General features: G+C 32.4%; 1 protein-coding gene across 1 annotated transcript in view; it reads right to left on the minus strand.

Annotated features, from left to right (window-relative positions):
- Nucleotides 1–12,139, minus strand: part of LOC118202032 (1-phosphatidylinositol 4,5-bisphosphate phosphodiesterase-like) — a 112,069-nt gene that overhangs the window by 20,665 nt on the left and 79,265 nt on the right. Inside the window, exons 23-27 of the mRNA XM_085817811.1 lie at nucleotides 7,207–7,474; nucleotides 5,905–6,004; nucleotides 4,934–5,038; nucleotides 3,150–3,311; nucleotides 765–945 (exon numbers count right to left, since the gene is read on the minus strand). Coding sequence (XP_085673937.1) covers nucleotides 765–945; nucleotides 3,150–3,311; nucleotides 4,934–5,038; nucleotides 5,905–6,004; nucleotides 7,207–7,474 — 816 coding nt within the window. The remainder of the gene's footprint in view (nucleotides 1–764; nucleotides 946–3,149; nucleotides 3,312–4,933; nucleotides 5,039–5,904; nucleotides 6,005–7,206; nucleotides 7,475–12,139) is intronic.

A 12,139-nucleotide genomic window follows, 5' to 3' on the forward strand; every position in this document is an offset into this window, starting at 1 on the left:
TACCCACTGCAAGTAAAAACTCTTCTTGACTCTCTCCGATTGACGCAACTCAAACAGTGACATTCTGCAATATAATAGATAATCAAAATGGTCGTAGCGTCACCGTATGGAACAGTTTAATGCAACAGATAGACACAGCAATAACATGAATTAAAAAGCTGTCCTTCTCCCTAATTATTTATACATTATACATTTCCATTCCTACATTTTGCTTTAAAAGAGGTGCCTTAATCCAACACAATATTTTCCGTCATAGCAGCTTAGAAGAGATTAATTGCTTATTGTTCTGACTTCGGCAATCTAAATGGTATATCTGGTAATGATAATTAACAGATATACCATTTAGATTGCCGAATCTAAATGGTAATTAATTCGAGTTATTGATCCATTTCTATAGTATAAATCAAAGTTATGAGCAATGATTCAAAGCACGTTAAGTCCAAATATATTACATGGGTGTTCGAGAATTTCATGGCATCTATGGACCAACAAATACCTGAGGTTATTCTCATTGAAGACGTAAAAATTCCTTAGTAATTAAATAAATGTTTTTACCGTTACTTTGACTCTTCAATATTTATGACAAGCTAAACACTGAGCCATATTTTAGCTAAGAGTTTTTCAATAAAGTTAGCAATAAAAAGAAATGTAAACATTTTTTTGGAAAAATGTAGAATTGTAAACATAAATATGGTAACTGAGTAAAATACGTTGAATGATAAACTTTAAGCCAAATATTAAAACAAATGAAAGCAAATGCTTACTGTTTGGAGTTCTTCATATATTTCTCTATTGCAGTACATTGGAACTTCTGAATCGCAGCTTTATCTTTCGCTTGTCGTTTCATCAAAGAGTTAAGAGCCTTCATATGCTTCTTTTTAAGCTTTTGGAATGGTTTAAGTTCCTTTAGTGAGTCTTTGGTGATTACTTCCAATTTATAATCATCTAAAAATGAAAGGAATATAATTAAAAATATAATTTTCTGCGACACGTAATTTGAGATGAAATAATTTTTACTTATGTTAGACGACACTTATTTCACATTTTTTAACGTATAGTAAGTACAGTAATAAAATTATTGGGAAAAGTTTTTTTTCATTTGCTTAAGGATTTATACATTTATACATACATTTATACATTTATTTATACATGGTACTAAAATGCGTGACCTATAATTGCAGTCTATTAGATACTAGCAGACTGGAATATCTGGTAACGTCAGGCAGACTGTTAGGTTTGGCATTTTTCTCTCGCTTAAATATGATAATAGAGAATTTTTATACTCATTAGCACACAATTTTGATACCATTCAAATCGACTATAATGCCAAATATGAAACAACTGGGTAGTCTTGGAAAATGCATTACGAACACAAACGACTAGTGTAAAAGATCTTTTCATTAAATTAAAAAATTGTAGAACAGAAATCATTCCTGGTGCTTTCAAACTCAGTCAGCATTAATGGCTATAAATCAAGATAAGAATTTAAAATTTTAAACTAATTATAAATTAACCAACAGTCTATGCAGAGATATTTAACGCAAAAGTTCGCCCTATTACTTACAACGGCGTGAAAAGCACTATCGGCAAGAATAATTAATGCCGTAGATAAGAACCCTTATCTTAAGATAACAAGCTAGTACAAGCTTGTTATCTTAAGAAAACAAGCTTCCTTCAGCAGGCAGAACATGCTCTGTCTAAGCAATTTAAAACTCTCCTTTAAATACTATCTCTTTCCACCTCATTTACATTCTGGTAAAAAAATGGAAACGAGGAGTGACAGTACAAATCCAAGACATAAAATAACTGGTTAGTAAAAAATAATAAGTTTCTTACAAAGTCAATAATTGTAAAAGCAATTACCACAATATGCCTGAAACGATTGAAAATTTTAGAAATGCAAAAAGCAGTTTATAGAGAACTAAACTAATCTTAAGCAAGATGGCAAATTAAAAAAGATTTACGAAAATTGGTTTGAAACTACTATGCTTTTATTGCTTTGCTTCAGAGATAAGACAGAGAGCGTTTTGTAAAATATATTTTGAATGGTTTCTTTGGCCCATTTTCACTTCTTTGTACGAAGTAAGGGAAGGATTGTAATCGCGAAAACTTTTGGGTAAATTATTTCAAAAGAAAATATCCATTCTGACCTCCCTCGAATCCATTTGAGCGATGTTTTGCGTGACATGTGCATATAAGGACAGAATAAAGGACTCTTTTTCCCAAATGGGATTGAAAATGGATTTGAAATGGATTCCTAAGAGTCTTTTTCATAACGTCTGTATGTACGTATGCATATGATATTTTCCATAACTCAAAAACGAGTGGCGTCAGAAAGTTGAAATTTTGTATACGGGATTACTATAACGTGTAGTTGTGCACCTCCATTTTTGGTTGTAGTTGGCCGCACCAAAAGTACATAAACAAATAAATAAAAATATATATATATGCACTCACACACTCACTGTGTTACCAAGCTCAGTCAGTTCAGTTTTTTTTACTTTTATATGTTGGTACATTGTGAAATTTTTTACTTTAGATAAGATCACTTAGATATTTCTTTTTGTTAGATTGAATTATTTTGTTATGTTACGGTAAAAATTTTTATGCCTTTAATTAATCTGCATGTAACAGTTGTAGAATTATCAATAATTTGCCGCGATTTGTTTACATTTGAAACTCTTAGTAGAATAATGAATTAAGTTAGTTTCTGCACTTTCAGAGGCTTTTTGCCGACTGGGACCAAAAGTAAACTTTCAGTTTTATGCACCGAAAAATCTGCCTTCTCGCCCGCTGTCCAGTTTGCTTGTTTTTTGCGTAGACACTCTAATTTTAATTCTAATTTTTTTAAAACTGTTTTAACTGTATTTGGTGTTTTAGGCTTTCTATATTTTACAATTTTTAATGAAGGTGTTTTGAGCTTTTATGTATTTTTGCCTTGCCGCGAGGTGAGATCTGAATTGACTCAATGAGAAATATGTCTCTAATGAAATTCAGGGAAATAAGTTTAAATGAAATGCAGCAAAAAATGTGTATAATTTAATAGGCCGTTCAAGAAAGTCATGTGGTATTCACATCAGATTTCTTAATTTTGTCTTGATAATGACGACAAAATATCATCGCCAAAGAACGATAGTTTTATTTCTCACCTTTCTTGTCATCATCTTTCTTGGCATTTACTTTGCCGCCACCCAGCTTCAGGTCTTGAGTTTGCACATCTGATTCTTCAATTCCCATAGCTTTCATCTGAGCAACTCTTTTCTCTTGAGCCGAAAGGAAAGCTCTTGGGTCAGACAGAGCGTCCATTAGATCTTAAAATAAAATAATTATTATAAGTTATGCAGTGTGTTGTTTCAGCTGGTACAGGAGGAGCTCCAGAGACCCGGATATCATCAAGGAATAATTTACTTACTCTTTACCTGACGAATGCTATGGGTATCCCAATACTTTCATCCCTTTCAGCGAAAATAGTAAGCATTATTTTTTTATCTCAAAAGGTAATCGTTTATTGCTTCTGTGCTTAGCTAATGACACATTTGAAAACTTATTCATACAAAGTGAGTTTAGGTATCCATAGAATCATTATTCCAGATAAAATTTTGTGGTATATTTAATGTAGCTGCGCATGAACTATTTTTTATTAATATTTAATTTTTGTCTACATTTATAAAACAATTTTCTTTACTATTTATTTCAAAGCTCTTAATTTATGACGGCATTTAGATAGTTAAAAGAAAAGAGCAAAATATGATGATAAATAATAATAAAAAATATTTATGCATTATGACTTCAAGTAAACGGTCATGTCAAGGAGGATCATTTGATACTTCTGGAACCACAATAATCTGCTTTTTGTATGGTTAGTTGGTTAATTGCGACAAAATTTCACGAGAAATCTACTTTCGCAGAAATATTCTGAAATATATGGGCTCGTAATTTGCGTAAAAATTAGGAAAAAGCATGAAACTCTCCATGCAACCAGCCTGTTTAATAATCAAGCACTGAACGAATTGAATTAACCCATTCAATCAATAGGACTGAATTACCAGTGGTCCGCGGCTCCAGTTAGTCAGCCATTGATAAGTCTCTCCAGAAAAGTTCCTTCCGGAGCAATATTCAGTCATCAGCAAATAAGGATATTTAATACTTTCATAGTGAAGTCATCCGTAATACCGCAGGCCTACTTCCATTTTCTACCTAATGCTTTTCCCCCACCACGTTAGTGCACTTCTCATTGCTTCCAGTAGTTGTTAAATGACATGTCAATCATTCTTTTGAAGCGACTGAAGTAGTTGTCTTTTGTAATGAACCTTCTCTGTTCTTTGTTTAGACTCAACGTTTAGCTATTGATGCTCGCAGTTCAAATAGGGAAAATTGCACACATTGCACACAGTGGGTGTAACCGCACAAAGATCTGTAAAAGAAAAGTAATGGCTTCACTAAGTATGTTATTGTTAATGCTGTAGCATTCCACGAGGCAGAGGAAAGGAAAATCATTCCAGAGGAAATTTGTATACACGGGCGTTTCAGATGCTTAAGAGGAATTGATTTTTGCCTCTATCAATGCAAAAGAGTGAAAGTTTTTGAATGTAACGAATTTATAGCAAGCAGTTAGATTGTTGGTATTAGGATTGCAAAAATTATACAGGTGATTAATTGCTTTTCTTTTTTATTAATTTTCCCCTTTTAAGTTTTCACAAAGATACATTTATTTTGTTTCGATAAAAACTTTTTTTCTGGTTTAAATTCCAAGCACAGGCATGCAAAATTTCTTAAATTTTTAGTGCAGAGTTTCTGAAAATGAATTTATTTATAAAATATCGATATTAAAAGGTTTAATTTACCCCATAACCCGTTTTCACTCTCTTTTTTTTATATTACTTTTATCTTCATACTATCTGATCCAAAAATTTAGAGTACTGAAATTAGGTACCTCCTAATCCATCAGGAATGTAAATTTTTAATTCTATACAGATGAATAACATCGCCAGTGACATCGGAAAATTTCCATCTGTTCGCAGAGACACGTGACGATAACCTAAAATGAAAATAAATAAATAGATAAATCAATAATTTAACAAGATATAGTACTAGTAAATTAACTAGAACTATTTGATATTAAACACTAGGTGAATTACAAAAAATTCAAATTTCAAAAGCAAAGAAAGCTTCGTTAAATGTACTTCTCTTTTCCCCTTCCGTTTTCGGTTATTGGGTTCGAACCTAATCAAGAAAAGTATTGCCAAGTTAATTACGATGATGATCATCATCGTAATTAACTTAAAAATACTTTTTCTTTGTTTCAGTAATCGTAATTAATGTGATAAAGATATTTTTTCCCTTTTCTTTTCTTTCACTTTTTTCTTTGTAGATAGAATATACGTAAGAAAAATACAAAGAAATGCGAAAAATAAGTAAACAATGCTAACTTATAGTACATAATACAAATATGACGAAAAGCTTTTATAAAAAGATTGAAAATCACACTGTAAAAGACACTGTTAAACAGAAACCGTTCCAACTAAGACAGAACATAATTAAAGGAGGCATGGACATTAGCGAAACGTATCAAGTATTTAGTTCAAATCTACCAATTCTGTTCTTATATATATTTTTACACTTTATGCAGCTTTACTCATTATCGTACAGTCAAATGGTTTTAAAACCGCTATTAAAAAAAAAAAACTTTTCGAAACATTCCTTTAGAAACTATAATTTAAATACATTTGTATCCTAAATGTACTGCATTTTTATCAAGAATTTCAAATCATGAGTTTGCAAAATTCACAGAATATATGTGCAAAATGTTACAGAAATATTGTGCAAAACATTAGTTTGTATTTTGCTTATATTTGGATGTTTAATTTAGCACGTTTCTATAGTATCTATAGTTGCTTCTCTCACCTGCTTGTAAGCCATCCAGAGGCAAAATTCTCTGCCCCAGCATTTTCCCATTTTCATCAAATACAGCTATTCGTATAACTGCTAAATCTGGCAGGACAACCTGTAAGTATGAAATTTGCATTTAATTTTTTTAATAGATGCAGAAACTTTGGAACAGAATTTACAACCTAAAGCTTACGTTTATAATACAAAAGCAACTTAGAATACCTTTTTTAATTATTTTCAAAACTTCTTGTCATAAACAAGATCACACACACACACACAGAAAAAAAAAAGAAAAAAAGAAAAAACGCAAAAGAAAGAAGGAAAGAAAATATATGATTTTTTTTAAAGTTTAAAAGGGCTAGCACACGAAGCAATAAATATTAATATTTAAATTTACAAGTTCCAATATCTTGAAAAGAATAGGAAAAAAGAAGGTTTAATTCCACATTGATTGAAGGAAAAGCTTTGAATAAAACATAGGTTTTTATTCTTTATTATCAAGCATTATTTTCAGAATCAACAAAATATTTATTTTTCTTCATCTTTAATTCTGAAAGCTATGCTTGTTAATTTTACTACTAGTTTTTATTTTTAATTATGACTTGATAATTCCCATATATTTCAATTAAATGATGTTCATTTCTATGCTGGATTACTGTGGCATAGTTAGATTTAGCAAGATATAATCCCTTTATTATTATCTGTTTCCTTTTACAAAAAACTACCTTCCTAATCAGCATGGAAATTAGTGTAGATGGATAAATTACTGATGGGTAAATGTCAAGAATCCAGCTAAAGTATTCCTTTTCTTCACTAGATAGCGCTACGTGCTCCAGGAATGAGTGATTACCACATTAATATTTTACTCAATCAAAACGATTTGTGAACGTTAGTTGAACGTAATTACCCCATTTGTTTTGTGAGAGGGTTATAAATTAAATTGCTTTTTGTACGGCTTTGCATTATTTTTATTTTTTAACTTTTATGAGCTAAATGTACAATAAAAACATTGTTTTTTCCCTTACGTTATACTTATTTTTTATACAAATAAATTTGATATTCTTCTTTATGTTCTTAACATTTAAACTGAATTTAAGATCAACTGATTTTACGGTTACCTCAACTTGCTAGTAATATTTAATTTTTACAATCACTTGCAGAAATTGTAAGAAAGAAAAACACCTGTGGAAAAAAAAATAAGGAAAATAATAGAGGAAAATTTTCTTTAGTAGTATTTTATCATTTTTCAAATTATTGATTTTGAGAAAATTTGAGCATTACTTCTAAATGCATAAAACATAATAAAGTGTAACGAACTTTTCTGAAGACGAAAGGTTCCTCGTTGTAGACAGGGTTCAGGCCGTTAGCAGGCACGAGTCTGGTTCTAAATTCCTTTCTTATGGTGTCTGTGGGCAAACCGTACATATCTACTTCTACGTAGGTCCCGACTTTTTTGTCCGACAAGAACTGTCCAGATATAACTCTGACAGAACACTGAGCTGCAATCACACCATCCACTGGAGATTCTGCAAAAGGATCAAATGTTCTGTCTTTGCGGCGCATGAAATCGGGTTTTAAAAGGTACCTGAAAAGTAACATATTTTTAGGTATATTAATGACAAGAAATTATTTTAGAAAAACAAATTTCAAGCTTACGAATTTATTATTTTATCAGTTAGTATTTCTTACACAGTTTATTTATATCATTAAAATATTAAAACTGATTTGAGATTATCGTGTTCTAAAATATTATAATTTTGTTATCTTACGTGCGCATTTCCTTATATTGCTTTTACATTTTAATCGTTTTGGAAATTCTGTTTAGCTCGGAACATTAATGTTAGTTTGAAACAATAATTCATATATATTTCGGCTTGTTTAATCATCACATAGCTAGCACTTTGTGCTTTCTTTTTGTCAAATCTTTTTCTTTAGCTGTTTCTTTATCACAACAATGTATTAGAACTGAAATTGAGGAAGAAGAGGCAAATATATTCATATCTGTAAAGAACTGTACAGTTAAAAATAGTAAAAAAAATTAATAAACACTTAATAACTATTAAGTTTTAAATAGTAATTAAAAATATATTTAATTTTTAAATAGTAAATTAAAAAATTCGTTGCAAGAAAAGCTCATCAACATAACCGAATGTACCTAATTTTCTGAATATTATGAAAGAAAAAAAAGCCAACAATTACTTTCATCAACAATCCTTTTGCATTACAAAAGAGTGTAAGACAAAACATTTTACTAAATACTGTCAAAAGACCTTAAGTAAATGTTATGTTACGAGTTTTATTAAACTAATGAAACAGGCTATAAAAGTCAATATTAATAAAAATGTTTCTGGAATTAAATATCAGTTACTTGATGGACAAATCAACCCTGACAATAAGCTACACTGTTTAGTTTTGGTGACCATTGTTTTAGTTTTTATATAATTTATAACTGTTTACTTTACGAAACATAAAGAATGCGATATAATGTTTAACACTACAGGAGAACGATATTTAGTTATAAAGGAACTGGTTTGTGAAAAAAATATCATGCTCAACCTGAGTTAAAGAAGAGAAAACAGATTACCAAGTATTAATGGTAAATGTTTTATAAATCCAAACAAAGTAGATTTTATATTTGCCACAGCAATTTCTGTTTTTAGAAAATTCAGTAACAAAAAATAAAAAATAAGCATAAAGCTTAGAAGCAAAGGTTTTCCAAAAAATCGATAAGAAATAAGATAAGCAGGCAAAGTTTCTGCGTTGATACTTTGATACGAAAGTGATCATCCAGGGTTTCTACTGCGTTAGCAGTATTTCTCTGCAACCCAATATGCATCCACGATGGGCCTGGTGATGAAGTTTGCATGGACAGATCCCTATGTGGGAGATCAGCATTCAAAAAGAAAGAAAAGTTCCCCAAACATGGCTTGGGTAAGTAAGTTTCTGCTAAGATGAGCTCATGCGCAATAATGCAGGCGACAGGTGATGGAATAAGCAGGTTATACTATCAGGTTCAATGTTTCTTCTAACCTTCTTCGGAAACATACAATGACCTGACTAGGAACAGAGAGCTTACTAAAGCTATGTTCACTAATTGTAGTAAGTAGACAGGATACAGACGAAGGGTATACAAGACCCTTTATTTTTCTTTATATACAATGACTTCCGTACTTCGGAATACAATGACCCTCCACTCGGGGTCTAACGTAAAAGGTATAAAAATAAAACTAAACTCTAATTTAACTTTAGAATAAGATTGGCCTTATAATAACAGGAAGCGTATGTAGCACAGAGACTGTGAACACTACAATACGTTTAATTTATCAAGAGGATTAAAACCTCTGGCCTGGAAGGCAAATAGCAACTGCGTAACTTCTAAGGTAAGCGGCCTGCTTCGAACTCACTGCTTCCTCTCTCCTGCTTGGCAAAAAGGCCACACTTAAATACTTGGCGTTCGCCAGACAACTTTGCATAAAATCCTTCACGCTTATAATTCTGGCCGGAAGTAGAAAATAAGAAGTGATAGTAAAGATTTAAAATAAAATAAACGTTAGTAAAACTTAAGATCCTTACATACTTCCCGCCAGAGTTAATTTGTTTGAAACTGAGGTCTAAAACGACCTTGTTGAAAACTTTTAGCTCTAAAAACTAACGCGAGGCCAACCTTTTACAATCATAACTTAGCTAGAAACTAGAAAATTTAAAAGAAAGAAATTTGTTACAATAGTAGCTCCCGGGATATACAACAATCTTTTTTTTTTTTTTTTTTCATCTGTACTGCATCTAAACAGGAGATTTATTCAATTCTGGTTCCTTCCAGAGATCTGGAAGGAAAACTAGTTTAATGAAATGTTACAGAATGACATTGCAATTAACATATAGAATATACTTCTCTTAACATTCTTATTTCATTCATGACTATTTTAATTATCTCTCCCCGTGCTCTCTGACATGTGTTGTAAAAGAACACCAAACACGTATGTGTTTCTGTCTACGTGTGCCACACTTCCTCCTACAATCAAAACACTAACGTGTTAAAATTCAACATACGAGACCTCTTAACACACCCTACTTTCAACTCTAAACCCTGAGGTACTATTCTGAAAGTGGCTAACTCTAAAGTGTAGCGTCAGAGAGCCTAACTACATCATTCAACCTTTAACACATATTCACCATGATTTAATCTTTACAGTCACACGAATAACAAATTTTTAACATTACTTTCACTTTTACCATATCACGGTATTTCTTAACATTCAAAATAACAGTTCACATGTATACAAGAACATATCAACATGCCGTTAATTTTACACATTTGAAAACATACATTAGTAGTACATTGTTAACTTCTATTCTTTTCAAAGCAAGTGCCAATTCTTTCTACATTGAAATAATACTACATTTCAAAAAGTCTTTCAGACTAAAACTTCTTTCTTGCTAGAATGTTTTAAATAAAATTTATACAATAACTTTTACAATATTTAAGTCTTTACACAACGCTATTATACATCAACTTTAGTTTTACGCGCGAGTAATTGAAAAACATAATAAGAAAATCGGTCACAACTCATTTCTCGCCCTTTTGGCGATAAAGGTAGACCTCGCATGAGGTAAAACTTCTTGAAATCTGCCACTTGCAGTAAGAATGAAAGATTAACTTAAGTTTGTAAGTAACATAAAATTTTACTTATCTTTGTAATATTCAGACATCCTTTTCTGGGCCCAATCTTTAAAGGTATAGCTGATAGTAGCTTGGTTGATCCTCCTTCTTGTACGGGCTCGCCCTTCAGTGCTTTCCTCTGGAAGCTTCCGTTTTTCACCAGTACGGCCACCCTTGAACACCTTCCTTTTGTGCTCTGCTTGTGGTCTTGGCCGTTTGAAGGCAGCTGGTCTTGGTGGAACCGGGAAACTTCTGTCGTGATCCTGCTTGGACCTCGTTGTTGGCCGTTCAAATTTTTCTTGTACTTTTTCCTCCGCCGCTGATGGCCCTTCCGCAGTTCGGCGACTTTTGCTGCGGAGAGTTCTGTCGGATGAGTCAATCTTCCGTTTCACAGCCGGGTTATAGTTGCCGTCCTTTCTCCCGGTCCTTTCCACATACGTCGTCCTTCTCCCTTCTTCATTCTGGGGGTGTTCGTGCACTCTGTTTTCTGGACGGTGGAACGGCTTCTTTTTCTTTTTACCTTCAGTTTTTCCGCGGGGCAATTTTCTTTTCACTTGCTTCTGTCTCTCATTGGCTTGCCCTTGTACTTGTCGTTTTCCCACCTCTGGAACTTGTACCTGCGGTGTCTGCCGTACCGGATGCTGCAAAAGATCTGAAAAGATTTTCATTTTATTACGATCGAAGTAGGGTTTAATTTGATCAATATTTGCGGAACAGGTTTCACCATTTCTTGCCTTTAACACTACAACAGCGTGAGTTATTTTTTCTATAACATATGGTCCTTCAAAGCGTGGAAAAAATTTGGCAGTTTTATCTTCTGGTGCTGAAGAAAGTGAATGCTTGATTTTTAAAACTTCATCCCCTACTTTATAAGTTACTCCCCGTCGTTTCAGATCATAGTATAACTTCTGTTTTCTTTGTGCTACTTCCGTATTCTTTTTTGCTTCTTTTATTAGTTTTTCTATATCACCCATTTTAAATTCTGGGGCTCTTTGTTGCACATAAAATAGTTTATCTAACGGTGTTATAACCTTTCTGCCTAGAAATAACTCAGCAGGAGTTTTGCCCGTTGTATCATGTTTTGCGGTCCTAAGGGCGAAAGCAAATTCATTGACATAGTTATCCCAGCTTTTATGAAAATTTTTAACATAACTACGGATAATTTTCACTATATTTCTGTTGACCCGTTCCGCTATATTTGATTGCGGCCGATACGGGACCATTTTTAAATGACGTATGCCCAGTTTTTGGCACATGTCTTCAAATATATTACTTACAAATTGAGGACCATTATCCGATATAACTTTTAGGGGCGCAACGTATTTTAAAATATATTTATTTAAAATAGAATCAGTAACTAATTTCGCGGAGGCTCGTTTTAAGGGAACAATTTCGGTCCATTTACTAAAATGATCAACCATAACAAGGAGATAGCGACTTTTGTTTAACTGACTTTTTGGGAAAGGGCCCAATAAATCGATGCCGATTATTTCATTTGGAAATTCGGATTTAATACTATTTAGAAACCCGGCCGGGCGGAAATTAATATAATTAACGGCTTGACATGTTGGGCAGGACTGGACATACGCC

Source organism: Stegodyphus dumicola, chromosome 5 (assembly GCF_044657685.1).
Source record: "Stegodyphus dumicola isolate Sdum_Otavi_A_Nest chromosome 5, ASM4465768v1".
NCBI lineage: Eukaryota > Metazoa > Arthropoda > Arachnida > Araneae > Eresidae > Stegodyphus > Stegodyphus dumicola.